The sequence below is a fragment of the Ictidomys tridecemlineatus genome, chromosome 1 (genome assembly GCF_052094955.1).
Source record: "Ictidomys tridecemlineatus isolate mIctTri1 chromosome 1, mIctTri1.hap1, whole genome shotgun sequence".
In the NCBI taxonomy this organism is placed as follows: domain Eukaryota; kingdom Metazoa; phylum Chordata; class Mammalia; order Rodentia; family Sciuridae; genus Ictidomys; species Ictidomys tridecemlineatus.
In genome coordinates, this window is record NC_135477.1 from 244,037,778 (window position 1) to 244,059,101 (window position 21,324).

The window sequence follows — 21,324 nt, forward strand, 5'->3', positions numbered from 1 at the left end:
CTTTGTGCTAGGGATTGCACCTTCTCATGCTAAGCTTACCACTGAGCTACATCCTCAGCCTCACAGTTTTAGGACAAGAACACCAGGCTTTTCTCAGAACTCCCAGGTTCTTCTCATAGTTGTCCCTCCGAGTCACATGTGTGGACTTGTGTCTGCACCCTGCCTGGTCACCAGTCACCAGAACTGGTTCCTCTGGGAACTTCTGGTGGAGCAAGGATGGAGCAGGTATTTTCCACCTCCAGCAACAGGAAATACCAAAGGACAAAAGATTAAGCCTGGCCAGGACCCAAATCTCTCAAGGATGTGGGAACAGAAAGGTGGGGGAGTGTTGAGAGGTTGCCTCCACCACAGAGCAGCTTCTAATCAGAAAATGTTTGGAAGTTTGGGCTCAAGGGAAAGACTAGGGACCAGCAGAACTCTTGCAGGTAAACTCACCATTATGCCTTTTTCCCATTTTATAAAACAGCCAATCGAACTTTAGGTCTACCAAGTTCATCAGGCTGGCGTGAGACAGACTTATGACTTCTCCAAATTGGACCAAATCCTGAAATAGAAACTTTTATTTGCTTTGTCAAGTAATTATTTATTGCATACTTGCCATAATAACTGTAATGGCCAAATTTATGAGGTATTCCTCCTAGGCATTATCAAGGGGTTTAGAATTCATTAGAAGAAACAAGATGAATTCATTTAAAGCAACTAAACTCTATAATGCTTTTGGTTTACATGATTCCTTTAAACTCAGAACTTTTAGCTGAGAACGTGAAAGTTCAAGAGGACCTTATCCCCCACCTCTAACATGCACAGACAGCATGTGTAGAGAACCCAAGGCCTCGTGCATGCTAGGCAAGCTCATTAGGGTTTTAAATACCATTTGTTCCACTCTATCCCTCCCACTTTGCAGATTAAAAAAAAAAAAATGAAAGAAGCCCAAAGAGATGATATGATTTGAAGATGTGGAAACTAGCAGATCTAAGTTGGACAATGCATGTTGACACATCAATGCAGATGGCTCATACTTTTTAGGCTTTAGCTCTTTGTCAATGATATAGTGATATTGAATTCTATAGATTTGTTATGAAGATTAAGTTATTCACATAAAGTAATGACTAGCCTAATTTACTGGCAGAATCAGGCTCAGTATCCTCATCTCTGACTCAGTTCATGATCTGTCAAGAACATTCCGCTTGCTCTCCCCTCTACTCAAAAAATGTGTCTCATGAGGAGCTACCCTTGGGAGTCGAGAGACCTAAGTTTATAAGAAAGTGTAGATTCAAGATGCATTTACATAGATAACGAGAAAGAGAAGGGAGTCACACAATTCTGATCAGAGGGGATGTTCCTTAGAATAGGCTACTATGCTCACAAAGCACAATGGGAACTTACTGGGGAGCACAGAGCAAACATTTCTGCAACCAGGAAGTGTGTTCCACAGCAGCTGGGGGCCAGGCACTGGCAGATGCTGGTCATCTACAAGAGAATAAGTCATGCTATTTGCTCATTCATTCAACAATACCTTAAACACCTATCATGTGCCAAGAAATATTTTAAGGGCTTAATATACATCAGTGAACAAAACTGACCAAAAAAAAAAAAAAAAAAGCTCTTATTTCAGGGAGCTTACATTTTAATAGGCAGAAATGACAATGAATAATAAGTTAGAAAATTATGCTGTATTTTGGAAAGTGATAAGAACTTTTGAACCAAATAGAGCCACCTAAGGCAGAAGGAAATTTGGGGTGGGCCTTATTAAGAATGTGACATGTTGACTAAGTGTTAAAGAAAGTAAACCCTGTGAATACCTGGAAAGAGAGTTCTAGGCCAGAGGAAGAGCCAGTGCAAGGAACATTCAGTGGAATTGTATCTGAATTAATGGAGGAACTACAAGGAGACAAAGTGGGAACAGAGGGGGAGGGGAGCCGTTGGTATGGTGGAGCCCATAGGGAGCAGGCCAGGAGCAGACATTGCATGCATGAAGTGTCCGTGCCATCTGAGTTGGAGAGCCAATGGAGGAAGCAGAGTAACACGCTGACTTGGGTGTTAAAAGGGACCCTCAGGGTGTTGTGTTGGGAATAGGCTGCAGAAAGGCGAAGTGGAAACAGGGAACCAGTTACAAGCTGGAAGATAGTGATCTTCAAACCTTGGAGCCCTCATTTCTAAATTAAAAGAAAAAGAAAAATACCCGAGGCATAGGAGGCAAAGGACTTATGCAGGGTCACAGAGAGTTAAAGGCAGGGATAGGCCTAGAATCCCAACGTCTTTTATTCGCCAAACATCTAAAGAGCATCTCTTTGAAGTATGTCTACTCCACACTAGAAGCCTGGTGAGGAGGCCCAGAGACTTTTCAGGTTAGACAGACACTAACCACTGTATGTGTGTGTGTGCCTGGGACATAAGGCTCACTCCAAACAATAGACTGTGGCAAACTAAGTTTCTTTTTGGCATCTGAGCTCCTTTGGGGCACCACTTTTTCTTTTCTTTTGTTTTTCTTTTTGGAGCATTTTGCATTGTGAGTAATAACTCTAGAAGTCTTTGGTCTGCCAGTATGCTCAGGACAAAAGTTGTGGATGGAGAAAAAACGAACAAGATTTTACTATTTGAAACTTTGATACTTACCAAAAATTACATGGGCTGATTTGATCTAAATTTCACTACCAACTGTGTCTCATCCTTTCACTCTCAAAATGTTTTCTTGGATCTTAATATTTCCAAAAGCTTTATTGGATGAAATCTGTATCAAATTCTTAAAATAGATGTTTAAGTTTTAACTTGGTGTGTGTGTATGGCCTTAAAAACAAGCCCAACATGTATTCTTCCTGAGGATCCAGGGAGCATATTTTTCTTAGTTTAGAAAGTGAGATGACATTTAATCTTCCAAAGAAGTATTTGTTATGTAGATTCCCCAGGGAAAACACTGAACCCCTGATGGAATACCTTCTTGAGTTTTTCATGGGTGAGAAAAAGTATTTAAAACTTAAATACATTTTAAATTTTAAAATGCATCTTTGTTTATAGCACTCAACTAGCACAGTTGATTTTGATGACCTTAAACATCCTAATTAAGATATTTTCTAGACTCTGGAAATCTTGTTAAAATACTTCCGCAAGAAGGCTATAAGAGGGCTGGGGTTGTGGCTCAGTGGTAGAGCACTTGCCTAGCATGCATGAGGCACTGGTTCAATTCTCAGCACCTCATATTAAAAAAAAATAAAATAAAGTCCATTGACAACTAAACAAAATATTTTTAAAAATAAAAAACAATGCTAAAAGAAAGTGAACCCAAAGTAGGCAATCTAAAGATCGCTCATGACACCCATGTGTTATATAATGTCACCAAGATGCAAATTTGGGAAAGTTTGTTTCAGCTCTAACACTTCCTACACATTTATTTTTGAGGAGTAATCAATAATGAAGATCTGTCCTTTTGCATTGAGGATGTTGTGGCTATAAAGCTTTTTATGAGCTCTTGGGCCATCTATCAATATGTTTCAAATAATTGCCCACTGATGGAGTTCAGTTTTTCAGAGACTGAGCTCCTTTACCAATGGGAAACAGAACTGCTAAGACCTCACCCTGCTGCCTCTCATTGGTAGGGAAGGCAGAGTGAAGAGCATTCTCAGAAGTCTGTGACTGGGCTGTGAGAATACATTTCAGGGAAGCCTTTTTGTATTGCTGGGCTAGAATGTAATCAGAAAACTGCACTGCTTACCCAAAACAGCAGTCCTTTGCATTCAGAGAATTTCCTCTTGATTTGATGCTGATAGCTGGCTGACCCTACCGCTGGCTTGGCACAGAGAGCTGAAGAAAAATGTCTTTTGTTTATTTGTTCAACAAATGGGTTGAAAAGAGCTAGATGTTACTTCATTAAGTAAAAGCAACAAAAATCTTTCCCCAACTTAATCTCTAGGTTTAGTTAATTTAAGGCAAAAGAGAAATTTTAAAGTAGTAAAATATTGTGTACTAACTTAGGCTCCTTAAATTAGTAGATGACTATCACAAGACTGTGAGTACAGTATAGGGTGTGACAAGTCTGAGCTCTGGGGCTAGACAGAGCTCATTTTGTGTTTTTTTATTATTTTTTTATTATTATTTTATTTTTTATTGGTTGTTCACAACATTACAAAGCTCTTGACATATCATATTTCATACATTAGATTCAAGTGGGTTATGAACTCCCATTTTTACCCCAAATACAGATTGCAGAATCACATCGGTTACACATCCACATTTTTACATAATGCCCTATTAGTAACTGTTGTATTCTGCTACCTTTCCTATCACCTACTATCCTCCCTCCCCTCCCTTTGACTGCTCACTGTGACCTTGAGCAAGCAGCTTGACCCCTCTAAACCTTCCATGCTCCGCTCTGCACCAGCTGTGTGGTTTTGGTAGTTCACCTGCCCTCTCAGTGACTCTGGTTCTTTGTAAGATGTGCATAATAGTCCTGGTCTCAATGGTATTTGTGAGGCTGTGTGTTAGTGCAGCCCTGGCACTTGCCATGTGCCCAATGAAGATTAGGTGCTATTGTTAAGAATGAGAACCCTGGGGCTGGGGTTGTGGCTCAGTGGTACAGCACTCGCCTAGCACACGTGAGGCACTGGGTTCAATCCTCAGCACCACATGAAAATAAAATAAATGTATGGTGTTCATCTGCAACTAAAAAATATATATATATATATATTTTTTTTTTTTTAAATGTATGCGAACCCTGCTTAGAGGCTGAAGCAGGAGGATCGAGAGTTCAAAGTCAGACTCAGCAAAAGCAAGGCGCTAAGCAACTCAGTGAGACCCTGTCTCAAAATAAAATAGGCCTGGGGATGTGGCTTAGTGGTCAACTGCCCCTGAGTTCAATCCCTGATACAAAAAAAAAAAAAAAGAAGGTGAACCCTGAAATAGGCTTTTATTTCATGTCCTTTCCACTTCTATTACACATGGTTTCCAATGAGTAAAATGTGGGCAGTGGAGGGGAAAGGCAGGCTATTTTAGTTAATAAACTTTATATAAGCGTAATGAAATCATTCCATTAAAAAGGGATTTGGCAGAGCTCCTTCATAAATAAGAAGACCTATTATGTGTTCCATACTTATAGTGCCAAGTGCCTCTGGAGGACCCAAGATCATTACTCAAGGGTGTGCACAACATAGGGTTAAAGATGCAGAAGACCTGGGGACCAAGCTCCTTTGAAAACTAACCTCAGGCCCTGTCTACAAGGGTGTTTTTGTGTTTGAGAGGTATTAAAAGAGTAATAGAAAGAGCACTTGGTTTTATTTAGAATCCCTCAGGTCATCCATTTACTGTTTTGGTAAATTTGAGCTGAGTAACTGACCTCGGAGCATCAATTTATTCATCTTTAAAATAGATATGATAATATCTACCTCATAAAGTTGGGATGAGGGTTAAACACCACCATTAACACACAATAGAGGCTCCCCAACATAATCTCCTCTTTCCCAGGAAGATAATTGACTCATTTGGCAAACCCACCAACTGCAAAAAGACCAAGGCATAGACAAGAACAAAACTGATTCAGACTATATCTGAACTTTCTGTCACTCTAAACCACTTCACTCTTCAAAACCTTTGACCTAAAACTGTGCCTTTGAAATTAGGGATGTAACCCTCTCTACTATTCCTACTATAAATAAGAGCTTTTAGAAACTGTGTGTTCTGTATTGGAGAATATCAAGAAACAGACATGTAATAGAGGGATTGATGGCAGAACGGCACTTCCAGGCAAGACCAGCTTGTTGAGTATAAGGAGACACACGTAAAAATCACTACCTTTGGAGACTTTGCCTCCCTGTCTGGCCTTTGTTCTGTTAGATATTTGTTCAGCAGGTTGGAGAGCTAAGGCACTGCCAGACACAGTGCTAGAATGCATTCACTGTGCTGGCTTTCTTTCCATCCTTTCACTCAAGTGAAAATTGGTCATCCTGAGTAAATGTGGTTTTGGGGGGAAAGAGGAGAGAAGGCAGTGGAACACCCCAGGAAGAAAGAGGCTGGACTAAGCCAGCCCCACAGAGGAAGTAGAGTCAGCATTGACAAGAGTTAGACTTTGGGAGATGGAATCAAGCACATCTACTATTTAGAAGGAATAATTGCTTCCTTCATTTACACTGATTTGTCTCTTTTTTGCACAATGTACATCACTAGAAGAGCAGCATTCTATCAATTATTCCGAGATTATAAATTAACTAGGCTATCTAGACCAACCAGGATACTACCTGCTCTTGATAGTATTATCATATGTGAATAAATGCATTTCTAATAACAAACATAGATATGAATTTGTAAAAGCAAATCTGACCTTAAATTGACATTTGAGGGATGTCTGAAATTCCTAATAGTTTTATATGTAGCTATTCTAGGCGACCAAAATGAGTTTCTAGTAGCTATTGAGCACATTTTTTGTTGTCATTGAATGACAAATGCTTGAATATAAATGAACATCAATTCCAATAAAATCACATTTGATTAGAAATAAAGCAAAATATTTGTTCATAATTTTATTAAAAGATAAAGAACTTATGTCTGTGTGACTTGGCTTTTACGTGAACAAGCAGGAAAGATTCAACCAAAGCCTTTCGTTAATTCTTATGTGTTGTGGATGCTGCTGTGTTACATAATGGACTTTGAAAATCAGATTAAAATGCTTTACCCCAAATTGAGTTCCAGGATGATTAAAGGTTAGGTACTTTAAAACAAAGCAAACAAACAAGCAAAGAAATAAAAAATGAGTTAAAGATTTATCAAACTTGAGAGGAGAAGGAAATTAAAGTTATAACTTTTGCTGAGGATTGAACCCAGGGCCTTATGCATGTGAGGTAGGCACTCTACCAACTGAGCTATATCCCCAGCCTTAAACTTATAACTCTTGAAGAAATCACCTACTAAAAAAGGAATGCACACATTAGTTTGCAAAAATGAAAAATATCTGCATATTTTAAAGTAATAATAAATATAAAGAAATTAGAAAAATCGTTAAATATTTGATACATAGGTAAACAGTAATTATCTTTACTAAATAAAGAGTCTATACCAAACATGTATACACACATATATAAACTCAATCTATTCAGATTAATTGGATGCTTATAGAAAATACAATCAGAAGATATGGTCAACATTATTAAATATTAAGTAAACCCAGAAGAAAACATCACATAATGTTACACATCCCATTAGCAAAAGATCATGTAGACTTGTCCCAACAATCTTTCTACAATAGTACTCTCCTCCAGGGAGAATAGGAAGTAAATTCTCATTGACTATAGGAACATTAAACTGATAGGAAGACAGTTTGATAACATGAATTGAAACAGTTGTATCCTTTAAGGCACTTTCTCTAACATTGCACTAAAAAACTATTCCTAGTTGGAAAGTAGCCTTCACATATTCACCATGATGTTCTTCAGACTAAACCACCCAAGTATTAAATGACAGAGGAAGGATTCGGTAAATCCTGAGACAGTTCTTGGATCTGAGATCATGACAGCTAAAGGTGCTGTTTATGGTGACTATATATGGGAAAGTACAGTCTCTGTGACTCCCATATATGTAGCTATATTTCAGAACATTCTAGAAAGAAACTTGCTAGGGCACTAATGATGTTTGTCTTTGCTCTATAGGAGAGGTACAAGGATGCAAGGTGTTAAGAGTGTTGGATTAGAATGGAAACTGCCTAGGTTTGAACACTAGCTCTGCCACTTGAGAATATTTGACTTTGGATAATTTTTAAGCTCACTGTGATTATGTTTTTTCATCAGTAGATTGGTGGTAAAATAGTACCTACCTCCTGGCGTTGTATTCAGGGATTAAATTACTAAAGCAGACAAAGCCTAGACAGTGCCTAGAGTATAGTGAGAACTCGGTAGGCATTAGCCATTTCCTTTTTATATTAGTGGTGGACCCAATACAGCCTTTTGCCCCATCTTCCTGCATTTTACAAAGCAGCTTTGCCCTCTTGCGTATATTACTGTTACACTGTGGGTGAAAAAACAATCACTATTTTCCTGAAGGCTCTGAGAACTGGGTCAGCTATATTTTCTAGTCACACACATTCAGACCCTTTTAGATTATCACAGGCTGTAGTTGGAGAATGGACAACTTCATGGTTGCTGAGGCTCAAGAATTGAAACTGGAGTTGCAGTGACAATTGCGGGGAACTTTGTGTCCCATTTCATAAGAGAAATAGCCCATTTCATAACAAGTTAGGAAAGCTCAATTTCTGTAAAGGGCTGCTTGCATCTTTTGGAAATTCTTGTGTCTCCCCAGTTTTCTTTCCTCCTCCCCCATTCCCACCCCCAATCTCTAGCTTTTAGGTAACTCACTACTGAGTAGTTTCTTTTCTCTATAATTGACATGGATTTTATATATATATATATATATATATATATATATATATATATATATATATATATTATACATATTTAAATATATATTTTATATAATATAAAATCACGTTTTAATAAAAACCAAATTTTACTATATTGATATAAGTAATTTTTGAGGAAGTGCTAGGGATTTAACCTAGGGGTGCGTTAAACTGAGCTACATTTCCAGCCCTTTTTATTTCTGTTTTGAGACAGGATCTTGCTCAGTTGCTGATGCTGACCTTGAACTTGCAATCCTCCTGCCTCAGGGTGTAAGGAAATTTTCTTTAGCAAGGAAAGTACGTTAGGGAGAGGGGAGAGAGAAAGAATCAATTTGTTCTGTGCCTTCATTAATTTCTGAAAATGTCAATAAGTATCATGCATCGTTTGATTTACATATGAAGTTATCATTCTAAGAATATTTTTGAGGTTCCAGGAACAGAAGGGAAACTGAGGAGGAACTTGCTTTCTCTTTTCCCTATTTGCCCTCAAGTTTTCAGGGGAAATTTTTGGCAAAAGTTGGCTCACTTTGAAGTCTTCTCTTGCCAGCAACTAACAAGTCTGTATAATACAGTTGCCAAGGCAATGTCAAGACCATGTAGACAGAGGAAGAAAATGTGGTGTGCAGACAGGAGATGGTAAAACGGATTAGCAGTATGAGCAGGAAGGGTTTATTGTTGTTTTTTAATTGGAAAAAAAATAAAATCACGTTATCTTTTATAAGTGGTTATACCAGCAGTTCTAACATCTATTGTTGTAAATGAACTTCATTATAATAAGTTCTTTTCTCCAGATCACCTTGTTCATGAGGTCATGATTTGTTTCTTGATTATTGTTCCTCTATACCAAGCCATGTCAAAATGAATTCTACTGCATTCAAGTTAGACAAAGAAATTTTTCATTTGCCCAAACCAAAACATTTTTTTTTGTAAGTTCTTCTTGAAGCCATGGATCCAGCCAAACCCTTCCAAATAATGATTGCAAAGATAGATGCTCCCAAATCTGTACAAATATTTGCTGATTGAATAAATTTACTCTTGTCAGGCATGAGTAACCACCAGCCAAATACTTGCTCATTTTTCTAGGTCTGTTGCTTTAGTTTTCAAAACTCTCAATTTCTCTTTCTTTCTTTTTTCTTTTTCCTCCTTTCTTCAGGTACAATCCTTGGATTTACCCTCCGACCATACAAAATGAACTACCGGGAAATTAAGTACTTCTCCTTTCCTGGGGAGCTTCTGATGAGGATGTTACAGATGTTGGTCTTACCGCTCATTGTCTCCAGTCTTGTCACAGGTACCATTTGCAGATTTTGATATTGGTTTGTTGTTGTTTTTGTTGTTGTTGTTGTTGTTTTAAGTGTGCTTGTTGCAAAAGATCACTTAGAAAAGCAAACGCTTTGGTTTCTACTGGATGCATGCTCTGCTCTAGAAAAATAAAGTCCCTTCAAAATGATGGAAAGGAGGCTTTAGTAATGCATGAATGATTATAACTCTCATATTTTACCAATCACAAGAGAAAAATGGATTCAAACAGCCATGTAATCTGGTCTGCCTCACCATGGAAGAGGTGCCCTGCTAGACACCACACGTCCAACTTTCTCTGACCACAGTGATGTAGTTGACAACAGCGTACAACAGGTCTGTTTTCTCACCCTCTTATCCCACCCAGATAACATCTGGTTGGACAGCCTATTAGCTATTGATGCAAGAATGCTTGTTCTCAGAGCCACCAGGACTTGAGCGGGAGCCTTCTTGGAAGCCTCATCAAGAGGTAATGCCCACAACACACTCACCAATTCTGCTGCCACCAACACTTTGTCTTTTCCTGGTGTACCCGCATGATTTCATTTCCTTCTCCGGTTACCCCTCACCCCCATTACCTTTTATTCTGGGGGGAGAGTGGGGAGGGGGTGGGAGATTTCCCTGTTGGATATTTTGTTAGTTGCCACTTGAATTTTTAACCAGTGGAAGCTCTGCAGGATACCTTTCGATTTTCCATGACAGTGAGACAGTAGTTCACCCCTGCATGGAAAAAGGCCAGAGTCACTGGCATATTGATTGACGAATACAGACTGAGCCAAGAAGTGGTAGAGAAACATTCCTGTGAATTCCTCCCTGCCCACTCTTCTGTCTCCCCATAGCACATCTCTGACTCGGAGAAGGAATTTCCATAGACACTGCCCCAGCAGGATGGTTTCTGGGTTTGTAGCTAAAGCCCAGAACTCAGGTATTACTGACCCTGTTCTCTTTTCCCCCTTAGGCAGACCACTTCACCTCTGTGTGAGCTGTCTCTGAGCATCTTTCCCCTTCTTCCCAGGGAGTTCTCAAAGATACTTATAATCTCCTTTCAAGATCTCTGTGCAATGAAAATTTCATAGTGCAACTCAAAAGTCCTGAGGCAACACTCTATCTCATGCCTTGGAGGGATGACCATTACTTGGACAGGAACTGAGTTAGATTTTTCCTCAATGCCTTGTAGATCTCAGCTGGCTCCCACATGTCCAGAGCCCTAAACAAGTAATTTCATGTATACCAGCTTGTATTAGAGGATGGATTGCACACAAACCAGTCCTGTAGACCTTTGGGGTACTTGTTTGTGAAACTGGTCTAATCCATTGCTAAGGAGGGGTAATCGTAGCAGCTTCAATTCTTATCACAGAAACCGTATTCAACGCTGACCTGAGGGCATATTTTCATTTTGTTATCCATTTTTCTAGGGAAATAAATTATTTGCATAAAACATGGGTCAGAACCCACATCCAAGTTTTTATTTAGTAGAACAATGAGTCCCTCTTCATCCCCCCTACTTGTGAAGCATCCAAACTGAGAACATATAATTTTCCTGGACACAAACCAAAGGGTCTTGGGTTCCCTATCGTGGCTCTTCCAGAGTGGAACCAGTATCAAGAGGTTTCTGCTTTTTCTTAATTGTGCTGGAAACCCACAGTGTTGCTGTTGAGAAAAGCCCTTAAATGATAAGATTTTAAAGTGCTACTTTTGTAGCAGACTCAATCCACATTTACCTTGAAGTAGGATTCCTTGGTGTTTTTAATAATTAGTAATCAACTTTATAGAAGGAATTTGTTACATCATTTTGCAGAAAGAAAAAAAAAACCTATGATGCCAGTCCCTTTGCTTGGTTAAAAAGAAATTTTGTTCAAACCTTGAAGAAATTATCCATCTTTACAATATTGTTATTAAACAGAAAAGAATTATAGGCTTCAAACAACCAATATTAAATGGTTTTTATAATGTAATCTAATTGCATTTGGGGAGTGTTGCCACATGGGACCATTAAGAGAGTCTTAGCTCTTACCCAGGACTGTGTTAAGACAAGGAGCCTGAGGACCATAATTTAGCTTTGCCAAAGATCTTTCTAAGGTGCTAGTCTCAAAGGAGTAATTTCCAAGCTACACGGTAATTTAGATACTTACGATCAATTAAAATGCATGATTGATTTAATAAGAATTTCCTTCATGTCTTTTGAGTAAAATCATTCTAAACCAAAGGGTATGATCTATTGGGAATGGCAGGGGGGAATTTTTTGCAAATTAAGCCAACCCCTGAGGATCCCTGTGTGTGTTGAGAAATGTTCCTGGGGAACCTGTTGCCTAGGGAAGGAACAAAGGAAGGCTCCATTCTGTTAGGATGGAAAAACAATCTCAAATGCTTCCAATCTTCAAGCTGGTAACATATATATATGAAGCTGCCCTTTCAGTCTGCTTTTTGTTTTCTTACTTTGATTGAGTCATGGATACAGAGAAATATTTCTCCTCAATGGGAGAAGGATCATGGACAAGTGTAATGACAAGTAAGAAGTGATTACACTGCAGAACAAGCAGACAAAAGAGAGGCAAGGACACTGTTGGGACTTGAAAAGTAAGACTAATCACCTCCTGCCAATCATTGCCACATATCAACAAGGGCCAAATCTTCCTGGTTTTCTAGAGAATGTTGTGATCCAAATTTTTTAAAAGCTCTTTTTCAATGTTGATGCATTTTTAAATGTTGATATAATTCACTAAACAAAACACTGCAAGACAAGCAAAGCGTATCTGTCGGGCCAGTCCGGCATCAAAACTCAGGTCTGGATGTCGGTGGTAATAATGAGAAATGTACTGCTCAATTCATTCACCCGTAAGGCTGTCACTGGGTTTCATATTTTACCTGACACAACCAATGGCAGTTCCATGCCAAAGATTGATTTGCAACAGTGAAATTAGCTACTGACTGCCATGTTTATTGCTGGCTTAACATAGCTATTGCAAAGCCTCTCCCCCTCCATCTTCTGGGTATGACCACATTGTTTAGAAGCTGTTTTAGTCTTTTTTGCAGCAGACAAGAACATCATAGTAAGAACTCAGAGGTCACACTCCCATAGAAAGTATTTCCTAGCGGAAAAACTAAATGATTTTAAGTTCAATGCCTGAGGGTCTGCACAGATGGAAATGAAATTCCATTAATTTGTTATTGCATTTCTTGGACTAAGCATTCTGTTTTGGAAGATTCTAGAAAACAGGTTATATATTTAATTGAATGAAGTCATGTTTAGTTTCACTGAGTGGAGTTTTGCAGTCCTGGGAATTAAACCCAGAACCTCGTGCATACTAAGCAAGCACTCTACCACTGAGCTACATAACCAGCCCTGAAACCATGAAATCTAAGCTAGAGTTTTGTACTTGAAACATCTATGTTTGTTGAGTTATGGCTCCTAGACCCCTGTAAGCCACGATTCCCTTGTCCTGAGTTGAAATTCAAATCTTTCCAAACATCCCTGGTATGTATTCGCATTCCAGAAGGTGCCAGGGAGAAGCTGGGAGAAAGCCTAATGGCTACATTTGTACTCAAGTACCTATTTTTTTGAACAAGAAGAATATGTCTGTGCCAACACACCGCACAATAAAACAGGGATTTGGCACCAATTTCTATTGATTTGGTCAGGATAAGCAGCCAAACTAGATATTTCATGCCAGAAATATGAGTTGGCTTGGCTGACTTCGCCTGATTGAAATTCACTGGATAACAATTAGACAACATATCTGGTTGTACAGTGTAGACATGGCCATCACCTCCTCTTTACTTCTGAATTTTTTTAGGAAAGCTAGTATGTTCTCCTCTTCCATTCAAAGTGTGCATTTCCCCTCAATCACTCATCACAAAAGAAGGTTCGTGTCTGGAAGTGGGGAGCTTTTGGCAGACCGTCTCTGTGGAGTGGGACACATTATAAGTGAAAGGGGATGGCAGGGGGGCATCGACAGTAGCTACAGTAGCCATGTGGGGACCTTCAGGAGGGCACGTTGGAGTGGGATGGTAAAATAGATGAAGTTTATCCTGTAACGTCCATTCACAGCTGTTTACTGTGTGAGACCTGGGCTGGTCACTGGGGATTCCTGAATACAAAAGAAATCTCGAGAATATGCACTTTGGCTGGAAAGGAAGAAAACTTCCCAAATCGCTTAACTGATGCAATCTATGTAAGCAAATTTCTACACTAATGACACTGGTTCTCTGAACTCCCCACAAGAAGGACGAGGCAACTGCATTGACTGTCTTAAGCACATGATCCCAAATCTGATTTTCATAGTCATGGCACCTTTACCCCAAAGGCAACTAGTCCAACATTTTCCAGCCTAGGCACCATTCCTGCTCTCACTTACTTTAATTCTACTTTAACATACTTTTTTTTTTTAAACAGTGCTTCAAATCATTACCAAAAATGGGAACTTCTTGTTCCTTTTCTTGTGAAGCAGATAGTAAATAGCAGTGTTATGAAATTTTGAATTGATGGAGTTGCCTGACAAAGACTCTGAGAAACTCAGACACCCCCTGCCACTCTCATAATTTAAAAAAAGGGAAAAAAGAGGGAGGTGTAAGCAAATGTGTTCAAGGGTGACAAGTAGCTATGACCGTCTTTCCTACAATCTGAAGAACTGAAGGAGAGATGAAAAGAATTACTATCTTACTCTATGATTTAATTTTAATTAAGAAAAGGTTTCCGTGCCATCAGAACCATCGTATTTCCTCCACTCAGGGAAACACTGATGTGGTCCAGCCATCCCTGCAGTTTCTGTCCAAAAGATTGTCCAACTTCCGCCCGAACATGTCCAAAGACTTGAGCTCTTTAAAACCCATTTATTCTTAGAAAAGTAACCATGTATCTTTGTAGCCAAAGTAAAACAAACAATTCTTTCTTAAAGAAAAACCAAACAACACACCTGCTTGCCTGTGATCACCTCTCTGTGTGACAAGCTCTATAATGTGTCATATTAAAAGGCAATGTCCCTTTAAATCTATAAACCGCTGACCTCAATGGAATGTGTGACTTGACAATCGTTAAAGCCAACAAGCTGGAATCTCTTACCTGAGAAAATAATGAAAGTAAAAGCAATAAGTGTTGTACCTCAAAGTATGGCTCTTTGGCTTTAGAGAAACGACAATAAGAGTGGGCTGAAGTTTGTCATTTCATTGATCACAACAGGCCAAAAAAAAAAAAATGAGCTTAAAAAATAATTGGTTCTTGAGCTTGTGAGCGTTTGTTTAAGGCTTGCAAAAATGAGAGCCAAAATCACTTAGGAGAAATTTAATATTTTAGACGATGCATTGCCAAGGCTCTGGTGTGTAGCTCAAGCCAGTTTGGATAATCTGAGCAGTCACAGTCAAGAAAGAGGCTATAAGTTACACACACATACTGTGTTGGAATAAAAACTGTCTATCTTGGATGGGGAAGTGTTTCTTTAGGCTCCCCTTTCTTTCTCTGAAGAATAGGGGTGAAGATGGTCCCATGGGTGTGAGGATTTATGCCTGGCACATAGTATGTGCTCAAGGAGTGGTAGCCACTGGCACTAAGAGCTGTCAGCTGGCCTCTGGCTGTTCTCATTGTGCAAAGGAAAATTCAAGAGCAAGAAGAGAGAGCTTGAGTTCAGGAGCACATAATGAAGGCTGAAGATTCCAGGAGTCTCATTTGTCTATGATCCTTGCGGCAACCACTTCCCTATTAAGGTAAATTAAGGAAACCATAAAGTTAACCCAGTAACAACATGGGAAACAGAGAGAATTCCTTGCTCACCACTGGAGGGGATTGGTTTCTGCCCTGCAGCATGGGACTTGACTTCCTTATCGCAGCTGCATAATTCCAAATATTATCATTGGTTATACAACTGCCCAGTTTTCCCTGAGAAGCTCAGCCCCACTGTGTGGCACCCTGCATTCTGCCAGGCAGCGAATTCCACATGCAGCTCACACGCCGCGAGCTGAGACTTTACAGCTCACCAAAACTTGAGGCAAACTGTGTCTCTGTCTCCACACTGGAACACACCTCATGGCCACCTGGAAACACGTCAGTTGTAGAGAAGCTCCAGTCCAGGACATTGGAAGCCTGTAGGCTGGTCTTGCATGATGGTGTCTGCAGGACTGATCACACTGTGGGCAGGGAGGCTGAGCCATGCCTATACACTGGGGAAGGTTGTAGGATATAGTGGAAGAATCCATCTCTGGGGTAAGGCAATCCCCCACCTTCTTTGTATCATGGAGAAAGGAAATCTGGAAAATTAAATGCTGCTTTCCCTCCATGGATTTGGATTTTGGTGAGATGCAGACAAAGTCTACTCTTTGTTACAGACAACTTCATTCAGTGTACAATTTGGGAGGCTTCCTATGTGCCAAGTAATTTCTAGGACCTAAGGATACCCAAATGTCCTTCAGGGTTCACAGTCTGGTTCATGGTTCTGTGATCGCAAGCCAGGGCGAAAGGCAATAGGAGCCTAGTGAGGGAACCGAAGAAAAATTTACCCGAACACTGTAACCTTCCCTCTTCCCCTGGCTCCCAGTACTCAGGCCATCTTGCCATCAAATGGCAGGGGGAAAAAAAGGACATTTTTTTTTTTCTGACACGTGAGCATTTCACCATTAAATGCAGTAAGAACCAGAGCTGGAGACCTGTGTGAAGTCCCCAGCAGAAGTCACCACAAGCAATGTGGTTTTGCAGATGGGCAGTCAGAGAGAAGACATGCTTGAAAGGATTTCAATCACAAACTGTCTCTTTTAAGAGAGCCCAGGAGATTCATGGCTCCTGAGCTAAAAGGGATGTGGAAGTAGCATGGGCTGCCTTATTCCCCTCCCCTCTCCAGTACCCCTAGAGGGTTGCCATCCAACTCCACCCAGTGGTTCCATTTTAGAAGGTCTCAACTACTGAACCCAAAGGCTATCTTCTGTGAGATCCACCTCTTGGTCCTAATTGTGCTATATGGAGCAACAGAGGAGGACACTTGTACAGACAGTTTCAGGAGAGTGCCTGGTGTCTCTTGCACACCAAGCCCCAGCTGGGTTCCTTGTGCTTCTTGTGTGCCTGTCTCTAGGTGCTCCACCATCCTGTTCACCTCCCACACCCACTGTGGTCCCAGGACTGACCCTGGTGCTCCAGCTGCCATGTGGGACAGTGGTCTGCATCCCGTGCTTCTTAACACAGTTTGGTACCAACTGTAGCAACTCAGTGAAATCCCAGAGAGTTGGGTGCTCTTGGGAAGTCTTGTAGTAAAAAACAAAGCAGTTCTTCCATTGAAAGAGCGGAGCCTTGGGCTCCAGGCTCAGTGTGAGCTGCTGCTTTTCCAAAGGGCTTGGTGAATAGGAAAGTCTCATCTGTGAATTTCTTCACTTTCAAGAGAGCCTGTATTTTGGGTCAATTCTGGTTTGGAAGAAATTTTCGAATTTTTTTTTTTTCAAGAGAGAAAATTTAAAAGCTTCCTTTAAAAAAAAAATAGGAGTCTCTTCTCCCCTTGATTATCAGTGTAATAACCTCTTTCCTGACCCCCCTGCTGATGCATGTTTCCAGAGGCATGGGTTCATTTCCATCTCTTTGTTTCTGCACCACACTGTGATTTGTTGTTAAGTCATCTTAGTCCTCAGAAAAGCTTCTGGAAGGTTCTGTGTCTTTATCTGGCATATCTTGTGCATGGCCTAAAGAACAGAGTATGAATTCTTGGCATCACAGCCTTCACAAGCCGCTTTACCAGCATCCTTGCCTGATGCTTCGCCAACAGAAACCCCAGTTCCTCTTTCCATGTCCTAATGCCCTCAGCACTTCATCTTCCCCCTGGCGTGTTCCCCTCTAGAAACAAACGACCTTTTCCCCACTCCTTTGAGGTCCAGCTTCACTTTCAGTCCTCCACAAAGTTGTTCAAACTTTCTGAACCTAAGGATCCCCTCCGTGGAGTGCCTGTTGCCATTATTTGTGTGTCTCCAGCACACACTGCCGGTGTCTGGCCCTACATTGGAGGCTTCCACTAGGGCCATGTTTTATCCGCTAGAGCACAGGCCATCCTGCCTGACAGCAGACCACGCTAATGGCCACTTGTAGTTACAAAAGCCATAAACAGTGTACTTTAAAATGACACGTAAATATTGATGTGCATAAAGTGAAGAGTGAAATGCTCCTGCACAGAGGAAGCCACTTTTCCCAGGGTGGAAGCTGACAGAGAAGCGGTGGGTGGTAGTGGGAAAGAGTTCAAATCCCAGCCTGACCACTTCCCAGCTCAATGATTTTTTTTTTCCCAATTGTAAGATTTTTCACTATGAATTGTTCTTCAGCCTTGGACAAACTACTTGTCTCTGCCTCCATTTTTTCATCTACAGAATGGGGATAATTGCAATCAATACCTACCTCATTGGATTGTTAGGATGATCCAAGTGATATCTCTAAAGCATTGAGAACATTTCCCGACACGTAATATCTATTAGAAACTGTGACTTGTTAATCTTTCACAACTTCTTTAAAAGCTTACATACAAGATTATGATTTTGTTAAAAACGACAGAATCAAGTGTGTTTTTCTGCAGTATGCTTTAGTTGGTCAAAAATATCTTGTGGCTGTTCTACTGTATTAATCTATACAAATATGCCTTACCACTGTGTGCTCGGATTCCCGCCAATATTTTGCTCTCTCAAAAAATCTGTAATTAAGTTCATTATATACATATCTTCATGTTCTACTTTTGAATGATGGGTTACTAAAAGTAGAATTGTTAGAGCATAAACTATGCTTTAGATAGAATATTTAATAATATTAGATTATTTCTAGCTGGTTATAATTTGAATTTATTACTCTCAACAGTGTTCGTATTAAGAGCTGAAGCTTCATTATTCTTAAGCTAACTTCTTGAAAGTGTATCACAAAATGTTCCCTAATTGAAGAATAGGGATTTACACACACATACACCCCCAAAAAAATCTTTAATACCAACATATTTGAACTACACATTGAAAATTTAAGAAAAAGATGGAAACGTTAATAGCTTCTGGAATCCTGATTCTTATCTTGGAACCCTAAGCTCAACACATCTAAAAGCATTCACATGGCAAGGACCCCAAGAGTCAGACATCAATGTAATAATTCTCAAATAAACTTTTTAAACATTCTTACAAGTATTATTAAAAATGTTTATATATTGAGTTCTATATATAGGTATATTCTTCATGACAAAATATGGCTTTCATGTAGTTTAAGAACAAAACTTTAAGAGTGTTTCCATAAATAGTAGAAGCTACTGAATCTAAGCATGATTGGCAATTCCAAATTTTCTGAAATCTTTTATGTATAATACTTCATAACTTTCAAGCCCTTTTTCAGTTATCTTTCAGACAAAGTGGAGGCCAAGAAAGGCTGAATAACAATTCATAATGAAAAATCTCACAATTTGGAAAAAAAATCAATCTGTTCGTTTTTAATCTATTAAATTTTTTCTCTGGATTGGGCACAAGGCATCATTATTTTATTTTACCAGAAAATGTTTAAATTCAGCTTTCAGAACACAGATGTCCTATGGGAACATGACTTGAAGTCACTATATAATTTCCCATTAAATAAACCCCAGAACTTTAACTTAACTCCCAGTGAGGTCAAGCACCTGAAAAGTGCTATATATGCCAGCTGAGCACATTTCCCTTATGTGAAAGGTGATTTCTAGCAATGCTCATCAGACTTTCAATTGCTAGAAACCTTCTTGTTGCCAACTTTGCCACCACCACGAGCTTCCCCTTGTTCCTTATTTCACGGAAACTTATTTCACAGTTCTAAAAAAGGGTCTTTTATCTATATGAAGTCCCTAAAGTCATTTCTTGGTTTTGGTAGACCTAGATTTATCTTATTTCAAGATTGCACTTATTTCTTAACATGCTTATTGAGAAATCCTTCACTTACAGTTTACCATTTAAAGTGTACAGTGTAATGGCTTTTAGTATATTTACAGAAGTATACAGCCATCATCATAATAGATTTTAGATTTTCATCACCCTTAAAAGAAACCCTGCATTCCTTAGTTATCATCACCCAATTCCTCCATTCCCCCAGCACTAAGCCCATACCTATCTACTTTTTTTCCCCTGTAGATCTCTCTATTCTGAACATCATGTAAGTAGCCTCTAATATGACCTTTTGTGGCTGGCTTCTTCACTCAGCATAATGTTTTCAAAGTTCATCCCTATTGTTGCATGTATCTGTATTCATTCCCTTTTATGGCTGGATAATATCCCATTGTGTGGACATACATTTTATTAATTCATTCATTAGTTGGTGGATATTTGAATTGTTATCATGTTTGTTTTGTTATTTGCTATTCTAAACAATGCTTCTATGAATATTTATAGACATACGTGTTTATTTCTCTTGGGCACAGAATAGAATTACTAGGTCATATATGGTAACTTTGCTTAGTCTTTTGAAGAATTTTAAATGTTTTTCAAAGTGGCTGCACTATTTGCATCTTCACAAGCATAAGAGAGTTTTAAGTTCTTCACTTTCTTGTCAATACTTGTCATTACCTGTAATTATATTATCATATATGTTTTTGTCAGAATGGGTATTTTGTCAGAAATGCTATCTCCTGACTTAAATTGCACTAGTCTGATGGCTAATAATGCTGAGTATCTTTTAATGTGCTCTTAGTCTTTTGTCTGTCTTCCTTGGGAAAATGTCTTTTTAGATCCTTTTTAGTTTGCCCATTTTTAGTTGGATTGTCTTTTTTATTTTATTTATTTATTTTTTTGGTGGACACAATATCCTTATTTTACTTTATGTGGTGCTGAGGATCGAACCCAGTACCTCATGAATGCTAGACGAGCACTCTACCACTGAGCCACAACCCCAGCCCAGTTGGGTTGTCTTTTTATTGTTGAATTATAGTATTTCTTCCCATATTAAAACTGCACTTTTTAAACAACTCTGAACACTAGATTATTCAGCAACTTTTGTGTAGCTTGTCATAAATCATAGTTATGATCATTCTTTTTTATTGGTGCATTATAGTTACATATAATAGTGAGATTCATTATTCCATATTCATACACACACATAATGGTCCTTCTTAAATAGGATTCTTTGCTATAGTCAATACTATAAATAAGCATTCTTAAATTCTTGATACAAAGTATAATGTAAGCAGTAAAACACTAGTGAAAAATGCTGTTCTATCCTAATATGAACTATTGAAATAAACCTTCTCCCCTCTCTCAAAAAAGAAAATAATTGAATGACCGTATTCAGTACAATAGCACTTCATAAAAAATATATTTTGGCCAGGAATGATGGTGTATGCCTGTGATCTCAGTGGTTTAAGAGGCTAAGTCAGGAGGAGCACAAGTTCAAAGTTAGCCTCAGCAACTTAGCAAGGTCCTAAGCAACTTAGTGAGACCCTGTCTCTAAATAAAATAAAAAGGCTGGGGATGTGGCTCGGTGATTAAGTGCCCCTGGATTCAATCCTCCTGGTACTATGTATATACAGTAGCCAGGTGCATTAGCACCTGCCTGTAATCCCAGCTACTTGAGAGGCCAATGCAGGAGGAACACAAGTTCATGGCCAACCTCTGTAGTTTAGCAAGACTGCCTCAAAATTTAAAAAATTTTAAAGGGATAGGGATGTACCTCAGTGATAGAGCACACCTGGGTTCAGTTCCCATTGCTGCAA

At 39.3% G+C, this 21,324-nt stretch overlaps 1 protein-coding gene across 3 annotated transcripts in view; it reads left to right on the forward strand.

The window, feature by feature from the left end:
* The window catches only part of Slc1a3 (solute carrier family 1 member 3), a 77,489-nt gene that overhangs the window by 11,798 nt on the left and 44,367 nt on the right, over positions 1–21,324 (forward strand). For 2 of the 3 annotated variants that reach the window (XM_078017529.1, XM_040273066.2), the window contains exon 3: positions 9,528–9,665. In XM_078017529.1, coding sequence (XP_077873655.1) covers positions 9,528–9,665 — 138 coding nt within the window. Of the gene's footprint in view, positions 1–9,527; positions 9,666–10,070; positions 10,143–21,324 lie in introns of those variants that run through there. The other variant, XM_078017537.1, reaches the window with a different exon arrangement.